General features: G+C 35.3%; 2 protein-coding genes across 2 annotated transcripts; both read right to left on the bottom strand.

Annotated features, from left to right (window-relative positions):
* Positions 1 to 8,848: 8,848 nt before the first annotated feature.
* Positions 8,849 to 12,432, bottom strand: LOC114028378 (olfactory receptor 4K13-like). The gene is given in 2 exon segments (XM_027842621.1): positions 8,849 to 9,790; positions 12,415 to 12,432. Coding segments are annotated over 2 exon segments (960 nt in total).
* A 4,036-nt stretch (positions 12,433 to 16,468) lies between these two features.
* Positions 16,469 to 17,410, bottom strand: LOC114028420 (olfactory receptor 4K13-like). Its single transcript, XM_027842653.1, has one exon. It carries the CDS (start codon positions 17,408 to 17,410, stop codon positions 16,469 to 16,471), a length of 942 nt encoding a protein of 313 aa, XP_027698454.1.
* Between the last annotated feature and the right edge of the window lie 230 nt (positions 17,411 to 17,640).

Below are 17,640 nucleotides of genomic sequence, written 5' to 3'. Positions count from 1 at the left end.
TGTGAGCTGTCTTGGGGAGGGTGGTGGAGAGGAAGGGGGAGAAAAATTTTAAACTCAAAAGCATATAAAAATGATTGTTGATAAATAAAAATAAATTAATAATATAAAATTTAAATTTATAAAAATTTTAAAAAATCATTTTTTCCAGGAGAATTTGCTCAAGTGCTACCCTCTACCTAAATCCTTTCCCTGAACTTCCTCAACAAAAATGTATTAACACCTCCATTACATTCAATTTTGCATGTAATCACATATATACATGTAGTCTCCAAGATAGAAGAAGCCTTTCTGGATGTCCCTTAATTCTAGTGCCTTTATTCAGGTAAGTGTTTCCAATTTATAACATATATATCTTGGGTGCACATAGCTGCTTGTATATTACTTCCCCAATTGGATTGTGAGTTCTTTAAAAACAGGGACTGAGACTTCTGCATCTGGGAGCCAAGATGGTGAAGTAAAAAGGTAGTCACTCTCACCCTCCCCTATCAACCTCTGAAAACCCAGAAAATATCAACCCAGAAAAAACCCTGGAACAGCTGAGCCAGAAGAAAGATGGGGTGCAGCACTGCAGTAGCCCAGGTAGCTAGAGGAATTAATGGGAAAGGCCCCTCTTAAACTGGGGGAAGAGGAGCAGTACGGAATGGGAGACATCCCACTCAGCTAGTGGAAAGACCCACTTTAGCACACCAGGAGAAGATTCTGGTGCCTCGGCATTCTACAGCAAACGAGTCTCACAGTGCCTCAGCAAAAATAAGGGAATCAGCACTACAAAGGGCCCAGGTGGATAAGCACCCTGCAGCATTCATCTGAAAGGAGCTGAAGGAAGCAACCTAGAGTTGCCTGAAAGTTCCAGCCTTGCTGATTCCAGCCCAACACCAGGTAAGCTGTCAGAACCCTACAACCTCCAATTGCCAACCAGGAGGAGATCCTGAAGCCTAGGTGGTTGAGCAGGAAAACACCAACAGGTGGACCTCTGAGTGCCTCAGTGAGGGCAGGGGAACTGGTGGAAATGAGCTCAGAAAACCATCAGATGCCTCAGCATTCTATAGCAAAGGAGTCTCCCAGTGCCTCAGCAGAACTAAGGGAGGCAGCACTGCAAGGGGCCCCAGGCAGATAAACACCCTGCAGCACCCATCTAAATGGAGCTGAAAAAAGCTAAAGGAAAGGAAAAGCAAGCAACCTAGAATTGCCCAAAAGTTCCAGCCTTGTTGATTCCAGTCCAACACCAGGGAAGCTGCCAGAACCCTATAGCCTCCAATTGCCAACATAAGAGGCCCCAGTACACAAAGCCAGTGATCAAGACCTAGGCTCCCAACACAAGAAGCTTGTGTCAGTGCCCTCTGCTCCCCAGCAGGAGAGTTCAATCTGTTTAAAGGCCAGGGAATAAAGAAACACCATGAGTAAAAAGAAATGTACCATAGACTCATATTAGGAGAAGAGTGAAGATCAAGACAGAAATTCTCAAGAGGACAACATTGTCAATAAACCCACATCTGCAACATCAAAAGAGAATATGAACTGGTTTGAAGCCCAAAAAGCCTTCTTAGAAGAGCTCAAGCAGGATTTTAAAAGTCAAATGAGAGAGGTAGAGATGTCCTTAAAAAATACAATTGGCCAATTGGGAAAAAAGTACACTGAAGAAAACAAGTCCCTAAAAAACACAATTGGCCAATTGGAAATAATAAAATGTACACTGAAGAAAACACATCTATTAAAATACGATTGGCCAATTGGAGAAGAAAGTACCAAATCTAACAGAGGAAAACAATATGTTAAAAATTAGAATTGAACAAATGGAAACTAATGACTCTATGACAGAGCAAGTATCATTCAAACAGAAACAAAAAAAAATGAAAAAATAGATGAAAACATAAAATACCTCACTGATTAAACAACTGACCTGGAAAAATTGATCCAGGAAAGACAATTTAAAAATTATTGGCCTACCTGAAAATCATGATGAAAAAGAGAGCCTGGGCAGTATCCTTCAGGGAACCATAAAGGAAAACTGCCCTGAAGTCCTAGAAGCAGAAGATAAAATAACTATAGAAAGAATCCACTGTTCACATACTGAAAGAGATCCCAAATTGAAAACACCAAGGAATATAATAGCTAAATTCCAAAATTACTAGATTAAAGAGAAAATACTGCAATCAGTCAGAAAGAAACAATTTAAATATCATGAAATCACAGCCAGGATTACACAGGACTTTGCAGCTTCTACATTCAAAGACCGTAGGGTGTGTAACATGATATTCTGTAAGGTAAAGGAGCTTGGATTGCAGACAAGGATCAACTACCCAGCAAAAATGACCATGATTTTTCAGGGGAGGAGATGGACATTCAGTGAAATAGGGGACTTCCAAATGTTCCTGATAAAAAGACCAGAGCTCAACAAAAAATTTGATCTTCAAGTACAAGATTCAGGAGAGACATGACAAGGTAAATGAAAAGGGAGGGGTAATAGAAGGGAGGGAAGAAGCAGTAAGGGTGAAAGGGAAGAAAAGAGAAAGCCATAATAGAAGAGAGGTGGAACTGAAGGAGGTGGTGGTCAAAAGCAAAACACTAGTGAAGGGGGGAATGGAGAAAGGAGAAAAAAAAGGATAAACAGGGGGAAAAAGGATGGAGAAAAAGACACAGATAGTAATCTTAACTGTGAATGTGAATGGGATGAACTCTCCCATAAAATGGAAGCGTATAACAGATGGATTAAAAACCATAATCCTACAATATGTCATTTACAGGAAACACATTTGAAAAAGAGTGACACATGCAGGGTAAAGGTAAAAGACTGGAGCAGAATATATTATGCTTCAGCTGAAGTAAAAAAGGTAGGCATAGCAATCCTGATCTCAGACAGAGCAAAAGCAAAAATAGATCTTATCAAAAGAGATAAGGTAGGAAACTACATCCTGCTAAAAGGCACCATAGACAATGAAGTAATATCATTACTAAACATATATTCACCAAGAGGCATAGCATCCAGATTCTTAGAGGAGAAGTTCAGGGAGTTACAGGAAGAAATAGAGAGCAAAACTGTACTAGTGGGGGACCTCAACTTACCCCTTTCTGTACTAGATAAATCTAACCACAAAATAAAGAAGAAAAGTTAAGGAGGTGAATAGAACATAGAAGTGTTATGTATGGTAGACCTCTGGAGAAAACTGAATGGGGATAGAAAGGAATATACTTTTTTTCTCATCGGTACATGGCATATACACAAAAATTGACCATGTACTGGGGCATAAAAACTTCACACTCCAATGCATAAAAACAGAAATATTAAATGCATCCTATTCAGATCATGATACAATAAAAAATATATGCAATTTAGGGCCATGGAAGATAGACTAAAAAGTAATTGGAAACTAAATAATCTAATCCTACAAAATGGTTGGGTCAAACAACAAATCATAGAAAAAATCAATAATTTCATTCAAGAGAAAGCAGTCCTTAGGGGAAGTTTTATATCTCTAAATGCTTACATAAATAAAATAAAAAAGAGGAGATCAATAAATTGGGCACGCAACTAAAAAAACTAGAAAAAGAACAAATTGTAAATACTCAGTTAAACACCAAATTAGAAATTTGACAACCAAAGGAAAAATTAAGAAAATTGAAATTAAGAAAACTATTTAACTAAAATAAAACTAAGAACTGGTTTTATGAAAAAATCAATAAAATAGATAAGCCTTTGGTTAATTTAATTTAAAAAGAGAAAGAAGAAAACTAAATTAGGAGTATCAAGAATGAAAAGGGTGAAGCTACCACCAAGGAAGAGGAAATTAAAACAACAATTAGGAATTATTTTACCCAAATATATGCCAACAAATTTGACAATCTTAGTGAAAGGGGTACATATTTACAAATAAATAAATTGCCCAGGTTAACAGAAGAGGAAGTAAAATATTTAAATAACCCCATCTCAGAAAAAGAATTTGAACAAGTCATTGGTGAACCCCATAGGAAAAAATCTCCAGGGCCAGATGAATTTACATGCGAATTCTATCAAACATTTAAAGAACAATTAACTCCAATACTATATAGACTATTTAGGAAAATTGGTGAAGAAGGAGTCTTACCAAATTATTTTTATGATACAAATATGGTTCTAATACCTAAACCAGGAAGATTCAAAACAGAGAAAGAAAATCATAGACCAATTTCTCTAATGAATATAGATGAAAAAATTTAAACAAAATATTAGCAAATAGATTACAGCAATTTATCACAAGAATAATACACTATGCCCAGGTAAGATTTATACCAGAAATGCAGGGCTGGTTCAATTTAAGGAAAACTATCAGCATAATTCATCATATCAACACCAAAACTAACAGAAACCACATGATCATCTCAATAGATGCAGAAAAAGCTTTTGACAAAATACAACACCCACTTCTATTAAAAATGCTAGAGAGCATAGAAATATATGGTGACTTCCTTAAAATAATAAATAGCATTTATCTAAAACCTTCTGTAAGCATCATATGTATTGGGGACAAGCTAGAAGCAGTTCCAATAAGATCGGAGGTGAAACAAGGATGTCCATTATCACCGCTGTTATTCAATATCGTACTAGAAACTTTAGCTATAGTAATAAGTGAAGAAAAAGACATTGAAGGTATGAGAATAGGCAAAGAAGAAACAAAGCTATCACTCTTTTCAGATGGCATGATGTTATACTTAGGGAATCCTAAAGAATCGAGTAAAAAACTACTTGAAATAATAAACAACTTTAGCAAAGTTGCAAGCTATAAAATAAACCCACATAAATCATTGGCATTTCTATATATTACCAGCAAAGCCCAACAGCAAGAGATAGAAAGAGAAATTCCATTTAAACTTACTGTAGACATTATAAAATATTTAGCAGTCTACCTCCCAAAACAAACCCAGGAACTCTATGAACAAAACTACAAAACATTTCTCACGCAAATAAAGACAGATCTAAATAATTGGGACAACATCAGTTGTTCATGGGTAGGCTGAGCTAATATAATAAAAATGACATTTCTACCTAAGCTAATTTACTTATTTAGTGCCATACCAATCAAACTACCAAAAAATTATTTTATAGAGTTAGAAAAAATAATAATGAGATTCATTTGGAAGAACAAAAGGTCTGGAATATCAAGAGAACTAATGAGAAGAAATGCAGGGGAAGGTGGCCTGGCTATTGCAGATCTCAAATTGTACTATAAAGCAGCAATCATCAAAACTGCTTGGTACTGGCTAAGAAATAGATTGGTGGAAGAAAGGAATAGGTTAAATATGCAAGACAGAGTACTCAATGACAATAGTAATCTTTTATTTGATAAAGCCAAAGACCCCACCTTCTGGGATAAAAACTCACTCATTGAAAAAAAACTGCTTGGAAAACTGGAAAAGACTATGGCAGAAACTAGGCATAGATCAAAATCTCATACCATATACCAAAAGAATGTCAAAATGGGTTCATGATTTAGATATAAAGGCTGATACTATAAGCAAACTGGGAGAGGAAGGAATAGTTTACCTGTCACATCCATAGAGAATAGAAGAATTCATGACCAAATAGGAGATAGATAGCATTACGAAAAGCAAAATGATAATTTTGATTAATTTAAATTGAAAAGTTTTTGCACAAACAAAGTCAATGCAACTAAGATTGGAAGGAAGGTAGGAAATTGGGAAAGAATTTTTACAACCAGTCTCTCTGATAAGGGCAACATTTCTAAAATATAGAGAGAATTAAGTCAAAGTTATAAAAATACAAGCCAACCCCCAATTGATAAATGGCCAAAGAATATGAACAAGCAGTTCTCAGATGAAGAAACTAAAGCCTCCTATAGTCATATGAAAAATGCTCTAAATCACTATTGATTAGAGAAATGCAAATCAAAATAACTCTGAGGTACCACATCACACCTATCAGAATGGCCAACATGACAAAACAGGAAAATGATAAATGTTGGAGAAGATGTGGGAAAATTGGAACACTAATGCATTGTTGGTGGAGTTGTGAAATTATCCAACCATTTTGGAGAGCAATTTGGAACTATCCCCAAAGGGCTATAAAAATGTGCATACCCTTTGACCCAGCATTAGCACTTCTAGGACTATATCCCAAAGAGATCATACAAATGGGAAAAGGACCTACATGTACAAAAATATTTATAGCAGTTCTTTTTGCGGTGGCAAAGAACTGGAAATTAAGAGGCTACCCATAAATTGGGGAATGGCTAAGCAAGTTGTGGTATATGAATGTAATGGAATACTATTGTGCTATAAGAAATGGTGAACAGGCTGACTTCAGAAAAACCTGGAAAGACTTGTATGGTCTGATGCTGAATGAAGTGAGCAGAATCAAGAGAACATTGTACTCGATAACAGTCACATTGTGTGATGACTGATATTGATAAACTTAACCCTTCCTGGCAATACAAGGATCTAAGACATCTCCAGAGGCCTTGTGATGGAAAATACTATCCATACCCAATGAAAGAACTATGGAAGTTAAATTGCTATTTTGTTTTCTCTTCTGTTGAGTTTTGTTTCATCTTTCTGATGGTTCCTCCTATTGGTTTTAATTTTTACTTACAACATCACTAATGTGAAAATATGTTTAATATGAATATAAATGTGTAGCCTATATCAGATTGTGCCATCTTGGGGAGGGTGGTGGGGAAGAAGGGGAAGAAAAATTTTAAACTCAAATGCGTATGGAAGTGATTATTGATAAACCAAAATTAATTGATAAATAAAAACAAAAAAATGAAAACAGGGATTGTATTTTGCCTTTCTTTGTATCCCTAGTGCTTTGCATAGCACCAAATACATAATAGATACTTATAAATATTGATTGACTATAACCTGACCCCCCTGTCTTCCTACCATATACTTTGATGACCCTAGTCCTTGTTGTTCCTTGAGCAAGACATTAATTTTCATTGATTATCTCCTATTCCAGGAAATTTCTCCCTCCTCATCACCCTCTCCTAGCTTTTTCTAAGTCCCATTTAAAACTCCACATTCCACAAAAAACCTTTCCTGAGTTCCCTTAATGGTAGTGCCTCCCCTCTCATATACTCTCCAATATGTAATTTATATATTTTGTTTGTACATAGTTGTTTATGATATCCTTGAGAGTAGACTGTTTCAAAAATACCCTGTATCACCATCTCTTAGTACATAGTAGGTACTTAATAAGTGCTTGTTGGATTTATATGAGATGTTTGTGGAGATGTGCATTGCTGTAAATGTTATGGAAACTACATTGCAATTATGCAAAGAAAGTTACTAAAATGTCCATGCCCTTTGATCCAGAGGTTCTTTTTCTAGGTATAGGCCCTCAGAGGAGCATTGGCCAAAAAAGAGACTCCATATATGTGTACACCAAAATATTTATAGCAATTTTTCTTTTGATGTTGTTTTATCAAAGAACCACAAACAAAATATATGACCCTTGATTGGGGAATGGCCAAACAAATTGTGATTCATAAATGTAATCAAATACAATGAGCATTGTGACTAAACAGAAATAAGGTAAGTTTTCCAGGAATGAGGGCAAAGTGAAATAAGCTGAGCTGGAAAAATAATGACAATCATTTCAAGGGAAGCAATAACCACCAAACAAACGGAACTGGCTGCTGTGAAGTTTTGTTTTTCCTTTTAATTTCTTGGTCCAAAAAAAGAGATATATGAAAACACATTCTGCCACGCTTGTTGTGGTGGATAGATGTTGTACATTACAGATAACATCACAATTTTTTTCAATGTGATGATTTTTTTTCCTTTTTTCTCTTTTAAAAATCTTTCCTTGTTTTAAGTGATGATTCTCTGGGAAGGGACAGGCAAGAATACAGGGGAAAATCTAGGCAACATAAAAGGAAACAGGATGAATAAAATCTATTTTAAAAATAAAGGCTCATTGATATCTCTACAATTTGGCTTTCCATATATGCTCAATGATTATTTAGACTGAGTTTTCCCCTGTTTATTTGGCTATGATGGCATCATGCACTGGAGAAACAAGATGGCCTGAAAGCTGCTCCAGAGATTTTTTTTTAAATTACCTAGGATTTCTACTTCTTTCAGAATTATATATGTATATGGGACTTTGTGTTTTATATCATAAATTGCTGGTAATTGTGAGCAACATAGCCCCATCCAAACATCACATTCACAGTGGTCCATCTATGTGAAATAAGCTGACTTGCCCTGTAGACTCTCAGTCTTAAACTGTTTGAATCAGTAGCCTGGTTATAAGTCAGTTGCTCTTTGTAAATGTATGAAGCCTTCTTTGGTGCTAGCACCTGAACTGTTTTTTTGACATTCATGGAGAATTTACTAAACTCCATTTTTGGACTGAGTGCATTCCCCAATTCAAGCCTCTTCCTCAACTGATTATCAAACTAAAACCAAGCTATGTTTCAGGTGATACCAAAAGATCCTAGGACTAGAGAAAGGAATGTATTCCTTTATAGAAATCAAAAAGTTCTAGGCATAATTTTCTATACGGATTTTCCTGAAATATTCTATTATTTGTGATGTTGTGATTGGATTAATTGCAGTTATGAAGATCTCCAAATTAAGGGAAAATTCTCAGATGCACAAAAGCAGGCAGAAAAACAAACAAAAATAATTTCTGGCATTTGTTTATACACTCTTTTGAAAATAAGATTAATTTCTGTTTATTAAGTCTATGCCTATATATATGCACGTGTACATAGATATAGGTACATATATATTATATATACATACATATATATATATATATATATATATATATATATATATATAACAATTGTTCATTCAGAGAGTTATCCTCTGGACTGCAATAAAATATTGATTATCACAGCATCATTTAGAAGGTTGGATCAGAGCTGATGTGTCGGCTTCTGAGTCGAATCATGGCTGCTTTCATCTCCTGATTCCTCAAGCTATAGATAATTGGATTCAGGAGAGGAGTGACGACTGAGTAAAACACTGAAAGAAATTTGTCTAATGAATAACTACTAACTGGCCAAGCATAGGTTAAGATGACTGGTCCAAAGAAGAAGGTTACCACTGTGATATGAGCAGACAGTGTAGACAGAGCCTTAGAGAGTCCACTAGAGGAGTGATGCCAGACAATAACTAATATAATAATATAGGAGACAAGCAACAGAATGAAGGAAATGAGAGAAAGTAGCCCACTGAAAGCAACAACAAACAGTTCCTGGGCATAAGTGTCAGTTCAAGCAAGTTTCAACACCAGAGGAAGGTCACAAAAAACATCATCAATCACATTAGGGCCACAGAAGGGCAGATTCACCATAAAGGCCATTTGGCTCATAGTGTGCACAAAGCCAACCGTCCATGAGAGCAGCACATTTCCTACCAGAATTCGATGGTTCATGATAGTAGTATAGTGGAGGGGCTTACATATGGCAACATATCTGTCAACAGCCATCACTATGAGAAGAGTCATCTCACTACCTCCCAAGAGGTGAGCTAGAAACATTTGTGCCATGCAGCCCCACAAAGAGATAGTTTTTCTCTCCCTGAAGAATTCTATGATCATCTTGGGGACAGTAATAGTGGAAAGAGTCATGTCAAGAAAGGAGAGGTTGGCCAGGAGGAAGTACATAGGGGTCGAGTGCAGCTGGTAGTCAAGAATAACTATAAGTATAATGAGACAGTTTCCAGCCAAGATTGATGTATAAGCGAGGAGGAAGACCACAAAAAAGAAAATTCCAAGCTCCCAAGAATCAGTGAGTCCTAACAAAATGAATTCACTTAGCACAGAGTTATTCTTCATCTTCACCTACTCGATAGATTTTGAGCCTCCATAAGTTCTCTGTAAGGAAGACAGTATGAAAGGAGTCACAATTTTAGGTGAGCATTCTTGAGTATATAGAAAATGAAAAATATATACTATACATCAAAAACAGATAATATTGAATCCTAATACCTCTTTGGAATACTTTTGGGCAAGTTACTTAATCTCTATCAACCTCTATTTCCTCAGATATATGCTCGATAATCATAGTTAGAACATAGAGAGTTGCCATGAAAGTACTTATCAATAAATGAAAAAGTCAAGACTTTACTGAACACATCAATGTGATAGGTTAGTGTGAGAGGTATATAGCAAGTTTCAAGGTTTACTATAAATATGTTCCAGGCAAGGATATGTGTCTATGATGAAGGTTACATTTAAAAAAAAAAATTAGATAGACATTTTTACACTGACCAATAGAAACCAGCAGGTCACAGACAGTAATCACCAGTGGGATTTGGAGAACATGAAGAATCAGGCTTCTAAAAAGTGCATTATATACTCAATAAACTCTTTCTGATCAGAACGAAATAATCACCAGGAGAAACAAAAGAGAAAAAAAATCCTGACTTAATGAGTAACTCCAAATGATTAATGCTTTCCTTCCTAATTAAATGCCTCTATTTTTATTAGTTTGAATTCAGACTTGACATGTGAAGTCCAATAAATCAGAAGAAAAAATTATTTTCTCTATTCATCAGAACACCAAATGCTCACTTGGATTCCCACTTCAATTTTAAGATTTTCCTTTACAACATTTAAAAAAAAATTTAGGGCAGCTAGGTGGTGCAATAGATAGAGAACCAGCCCTGAAGTCAGGGGGAACTGAGTTCAAATCTGACCTCACAACAAACACTTGATACTTACGAGCTGTGTGACCCTGGGCAAGTCACTTAACCCCAATTGCCTAAAAAAAAATTTGTCCTGTGTGTTACCCTAAAGCATTGGCTCTAAATATCTGATATCTTTTGAATATTTCTCCTCTTCAACAGTCACACAGCTACCTAACAATTAAGATCCTTATCACCTTTCTTTTGACACATAAGTGTTGAACTGAATTGGAATATTTTAAAATATTCTAACTTTGTCATTGATATTAATCATCCCCAGCCATAATCTATTATCATAATTAGCAAGAAAAACTTCCTAAGTAATAGGAAATGTGACCAAGTCACCCTGGCTAAATGCACTCCAATAGCTTCCTAATGCAAAAAGAATAAAATGTTCCATGTACAATGTGTTAGCCTATTGCAGGTTTATTTTCCAGTGCCCTCTCCAATACTAGCTCCATTCTCTCTTATGGCTTCCACTATGAGCACTCCGCAGATACATACCAAATCAGTATGTCCACATATTATGTCTATTCTGAACTCCAATTCCACATTTCTACCTGAAAACTGGGTATATCTACCAGAACGACCTGCAAAGTATCTGAAACTCAACTTGTCCAAATACATGCCAGGTATCATATTCTATCACTTGTCTTCTTGGTTGAGGTGATGAGTTTCAGATCAAATTAAAATATACTACATAAGCAACTAGTATACTCTGTGTGCTGTAATCGATTGTGCAGTTGCAAAGATGAAAAACAACAAAGCCCCTTCCTATGAGGAGTCTAGATGCTAGAGCAGAGGAAAAGGCCAAGGTACATGGCCACAGCATGCAGAAGAATGATTCTCTATTTCCTGATCTCCTCCTGAATAGCTTGCCTCTATACTTTAACTCATGTTATCTTTAATGCTTGAACTATCTTTCAGTAAAATTCCCCATTTTTATTGCCCATGAATAGACAGCTAGATGGCACAATGGATAGAGATCTGGGCATGGAGTTAAGAGGATCTGCATTCAAGTCTTGCCTCAGACACTTACTAGCTGTGTTCCCTCTGTTGAGGTGGACAGAATTAGTTGAGTGCACTTTTTTTCTAGTCACTTCACCTCTGTTTGCCTCAGGATATTCAACTATCCAATGGGGATAATAACACTATCTAACTTATTATTGTGAGGATTAAATAATGTCATATTCCTAAAGTGCGTAGAACAGAGTTGGTGCTATATATATATGATTACTCCTCTATTTCTTTTCCCCATGTTATACCTTCAGCTACCCAGAATGAAAAACTCTAAACTGATTTTTACTTTCCTTCATTATCCTTCTCTCTCTTCCCCCAGCCTCATTTCAATCATTTGGAAATTCCAGGTGCTTCCATGTTTCTATTATTATTCCAATCTTAATTCCTCTTCTCAACCTAGCTCTTAACTTAATTCAGACCTTCGTCACGTTTCCCCTTTAGAAATGTTTATTAATTTAATTAAAAGAAATAAAAATGGACAATTTAAATAGACATGTAAGATATTTATTCTACTGTTTCCTGTATCTAATCCAGTCTTCATACACTTGACAAAATAATCTTCATAAATGATAGGATTGGTTAGATCGTTTCATGCCCTAAATATCCTCTAGTTACAAGTAGAATATTTTGCAAATTTTGAAACATGACATCAAAGGCCATTCTTGTATACTATAGTGTTGCTAAAAAGGATAGTTATCTCTATACTGATTTCATTTTGCCCTCTTCTGTCTCTGAGTATTTGTATACTATCTTCCATACTTGATCATACTCATTCATCACTGCTGCCTTTTCAAACAAGCTCCCATGACACTTCTTCTACAAAGTTTGGCTTTATCCATACAAATCTTTGATTTCTCTCTCTTTACATTTTATTCTCCTGTATTTTCTCCACTTGTACCATGTTTGTACACATGAAGGGCAGCATATTGGAGTAGAAAGAGAACAAAATGTGGTTAAAAATTTTAATGCTGCCTCTGGCACTTCTAATGTTTGAGTGACCATGGTCAAGTTATGTAACTGTTTCCATTTTTGCGTCTGAAAATGAGGATAATTATAGTTGTAATGGTAAAAAAAATCAAATTAACATTGCACTTAAAATTCTTGACAAACCTAAAGACAGTATAAATAACAGCCATTATTATTATTGCATCCAGTAGTCTTACACTATTCAATTGTTAAGTCTTTTCAAGGAATAGTCTGTATAATTTTCCTTTTTTTGTGCCCCCAGGACAAATGGTAGTGTCAAGAACACTAGAAAAGAATAGAGGCTAATAAAGATAGAATAAGATAATAAGAGGCTAATTATATAGAATAAGGCTTATATATACTTTGCAGAACTGAATAGATATTTGCTGACTGGATCAGGAAAATGAATGATAATCACATCAGATCTGCTTTTATCATACCTGCAAATAATCACTCTGGTGCTGACCAAGAATAATTCATTCTTCTTAAAATCATATCATTGAAGTAGAATTAGAATAGACATCTGAAACTACCTAATGCCATTCTCTTGTTTTACTGATGAGGAAATAAGTATGGGAAGGTTAAATAATATTCACCCCTTCAGTGGAAAGTGCATTTTTTTCTATTTAGTCACCAAATCTGTATATAAATCTATTAGGTGGTTATTACACAGAAATCCTAATATATTTACATCGATTATTCAACCTACCAGCTCTAGACAAAGATCTCAAAATGATATGAACACATTCAGATTTTGATCCTCTTGCTTATTTTCCTCTCACTTGTGGAAGAGAGCCTTATATACACTGTCAGGCAGGAAAAAAAAATTATAGGAAAAACCTTTATGTAACAATGAACTAAAAATCATAAGAGCAAATTCCCCTGGGAGTTATTAAAGAACCATACTTTTTCCCCCTAAGCTACATGAGAGAGACTAGTTCTCTGGTCACTAAGGTATTTGGTGGATTTTACCTAAGAACAGAAATTATGCATCTGAACCTCCTTTAGAAAATATTCTTCTATGCATCACATGCAAGAACAGAAAGACCACTGATAGAGCTTCAATTAACATTCTGAGTGCATGTGTACCTAATGGATTTCTCTCCTTCCTATCTCTCTTTCATTATTTGTCTTCTTCCCCAACATCTTTTGAAAGACCAAATTCAGGATCTTTACTCAAGTATAAACATTACAAGCTAGTCAACATCAATGAATTTCCAGTGGAGCAATAAATACCCAGAAAGTGGCAAGGAATTTAGACTTTTAATTTTTTTTTTAAGAAATGAAACTTTTTTTTATCTCATATCCCTGACTATTACCACCTCCTTTTCATTCTATTTTGCATGTATTCACACATACGCATGTTGTCCTTTAGATAGAAGAAGTTTTCTTGGAGGTCTCTTAATTCTAGTAACTTTCCTCAGGTAATCATTTCCAGTTTATCCTGTAGTTAGCTTGCATGTACATAGTTGTTTGTATGTTGTCTCCCCATTAGATTGGGGGTTCTTTAAAAGCAGGGACTTTCATTTGCCTTTTAGAGAGTATCCCCAGTGCTTATCACAGTGCCTAGCATGTAGGAGGCACTTACCATCTTTATTGACTATTAACTAACTCTACTGCCCTTCTTGTACTCTGTAATACCATGAGGCTAGCCTCCTTGCTGCTCCTTGAAGAAGATAATCCTTTTCCAAACTTCATGAATTTTCACTGGCTATATCCCATTCTTGGAATTTTCTTCCTTCTCATCACCCTCTCCTTGCTTCCCAGGTTTCCTTCAAGTCTCATTTAAACTCAACATTCAAAAAAACCTTTTCCTGATCTCCATTAATGCTAATGCCTTCCTTCTCATAATATCTTCAATGTATACTTAATATAGTGTATTTATACATAATTGTTTGTAAGTTGCCTCCACTTTTTTCAGTGAGTTACTCAAGAATAGTGACTGTTTTAACCATACTCCAGATCATCAGTGTTGAGCAAAGGGCATAAAGAATTGACTTGATGGTGGAAATGTGTATTAGTGTAAATATTATGGAAATAATTTTGTAACTGTGCAAAGTGACTAAAATGTCCATGCCCTGTGATCCAGAGATTCCATAGCTAGGCATATACTATTAGAATGGCATTGACCAAAAAGAGACTCCATATATATGTATACCAAAATACTCATAGTGGTATTTTTTTTGTTGTTGACATAGTAAAGAATTGTAAACAAAGTTATATGCACATTGATTGGGGGATGGCCAAATGAATTTTGGTGCATGAATGTAATGGAAAAATATGTCATAAGAAACAATGAGTTTGATGAATACACCAGAAATATGGAAAGACTTTCAGAAATTGATGCAAAGTGAAATATGCTGAGTCAGGAAAATAATATCCACAATAACAATAAATATAAATGGAAACAACAATAACCACCAAATAAAAAAAAAGAATGTTGTGAAATTTAAAAAACGAAAAAAAAAAACAAACAAGATTGGCCCCAAAGAAGAGATAGGCAAAGACATATCTCTCCACACTTTTAAATGGAATCAGAAGTGAAGGGGTGGGGGGGGGTTTGACCTAAGTTTAACACTATATATAACAACAGAATTTTTTCAATCTGATGATGTTTTTCTCTTCTTCCTCTTCTTTTTTTAAAATTCCTCATTTTAAGTAATGACTGAAAGGATAAGGGTTAGAATACAGAGATATATCTAGGCAATGTAAAAACATAAAAATTAATAACATATTTTAAAATATGAAGATTTGTTGAATAAAAACTCTTATTGTTAACTTTCTACACACAAAATTACCATTTACACTGGATTTCACTTTCTCAGTTGACTATAGTGACATTATGCACTATAGAAACAATATGAGTTGAGAGCTGCTTCAAGATGGCCTGAGAGCTGCTCCAATGGTTTTTTAATTACCTAGTATTTTTGTTTCTTTCAGAATAGTGTGTTTGTGTATATATGTGTATGTATTTTATGTCAATAGGTGCTTATAATTGTGTGCAATGAAGCCTTATCTCAATGTCACTCTCATAGTGGTCTATCCCTGCCCTTTGTTGGGGTAAACTTAACTGCCCTTATGAACTCGATACCCTACACTGTATAAAATGAATCAATGCCACAATTATTACTCAGTTATTCTTTGTAAAGAGATTTAGGTATCCTTGGTTGCAGCACCTGAAATCAGTTTTGACATTCATGGAGAATTGGGCAAACTCCATTCTTGGATTGAGTCTTTAAATCACTCAACTTTTCAAGTCCTTTCCCCCAATGTTTATCAAGCTGAAACTTAGGTGTTTCAAATATTAGCAAAAGATCACAGTACTAAAAAATGGAAATTTGGCTTGGAACAGATGTACTGATTTCTGAGTCGAATCATAGCTTCTTTCATCTCCTGATTCCTCAAGCTATAGATAACTGGATTCAGGAGAGGAGTGATAAATGAGTAAAACACTGAAAGAAATTTGTCTAAGTCTTTCCATATTTCTGGTCATTCATCAAACTCATTGTTTCTTGTGACATATTTTTCTATTACATTGATGCACCAAATAGAAATAGAAATAATCTAGTTCAACTGATGATTTTCTACACAGATCTTTTCTGAAGTCTTCTCCAATTTATAATTCCAAGATTGAATTAAATTCCGGTTATGAGGGTCTCAAAATAAATGGAAAATCAAAGACATACAAAGCAGAAAAACAAACAAAACAATTTCTAGAATATTATTTATTAATTGTTTGGAAAATAAGCTTGATATTTATTTGTAAAATATGCATACAAACATATATATATATAATTGATCATTTTAATAATTATGCTCTCATGTATGATAAAAATTTCATCATCATTTAGAAATTTGGCTTGGAGCAGATGTGCCTATTTCTAAATCGAATCATAGCTGCTTTCATCTCCTGATTCCTCAAGCTATAGATAATTGGATTCAGGAGAGGAGTGATAACTGAGTAAAACACTGAAAGAAATTTGTCTAATGAATAACCACTAACTGGCCAAGCATAGATTAAGATTAGTGACCCAAAGAAAAGCGTTACCACTGTGATATGAGCAGACAGTGTAGACAGAGCTTTAGAGAGTCCGCCAGAGGAGCAATGCCAGACAGTAACTAATATAACAGCATAGGAGACAAGCAAAAGAATGAAGGAAATGAGGGAAAGCAGCCCACTGAAAGCAACAACAAGCAGTTCCAGGACATAAGTGTCAGTGCAGGCAAGTTTCAACACCAGAGGAAGGTCACAAAAAACATCATCAATCACATTAGGGCCACAGAAGGGCAGATTCACCATAAAGGCCATTTGGCTCATAGTGTGCACAAAGCCAACTGTCCATGACAGCAGCACACTTCCTACCAGAATTTGATGGTTCATGATAGTAGTATAGTAGAGGGGCTTACATATTGCAACATATCTGTCAACAGCCATCACTATGAGAAGGATCATCTCACTGCCTCCTAAGAGGTGAGCCAGAAATATTTGTGCCATACAGCCCCACAAAGTGATAGTTTTCCTCTCCCTGAAAAAGTCTATGATCATCTTAGGGAGAGTTACAGTAGAAAGAATTATATCAAGAAAGGAGAGGTTGGCAAGGAGGAAATACATGGGGATTGAGCGCAAGCGGGAATCAAGAGTCACCATAAGTATAATGAGACAGTTTCCCGCCAAGATTGATACGTAGGCGAGGAGGAAGATCACAAAAAAGAAAATTTCAAGCTCCCAAGAATTGGTGAGTCCTAACAAAACAAATTCATTTAGCATAGAATTGTTCTTCAGCTCCATCTAAATGATATATATCAAGGATGAAGAAGTTGTCTGCAGGAAAACAATATGAAAGAAGTCATAATTTCAGGTGAATATTCTTTAATATATGGAAATAGGCAAAGAACATTACATATCAAAAACAGATGATATTGAATGCTGAGAATTCCTTGGTACACCTTTGTGCAGGTCATTTGATCTCTCTAAACCTATTTCTTCAGCAATAAAATGGAAATAATATAACCTTTCTC

The sequence above is a fragment of the Vombatus ursinus genome, unplaced genomic scaffold (genome assembly GCF_900497805.2).
Source record: "Vombatus ursinus unplaced genomic scaffold, bare-nosed wombat genome assembly UNPS02014880.1, whole genome shotgun sequence".
Taxonomy (NCBI): domain Eukaryota; kingdom Metazoa; phylum Chordata; class Mammalia; order Diprotodontia; family Vombatidae; genus Vombatus; species Vombatus ursinus.
This window is presented reverse-complemented; position numbering and strand designations above follow the sequence as displayed.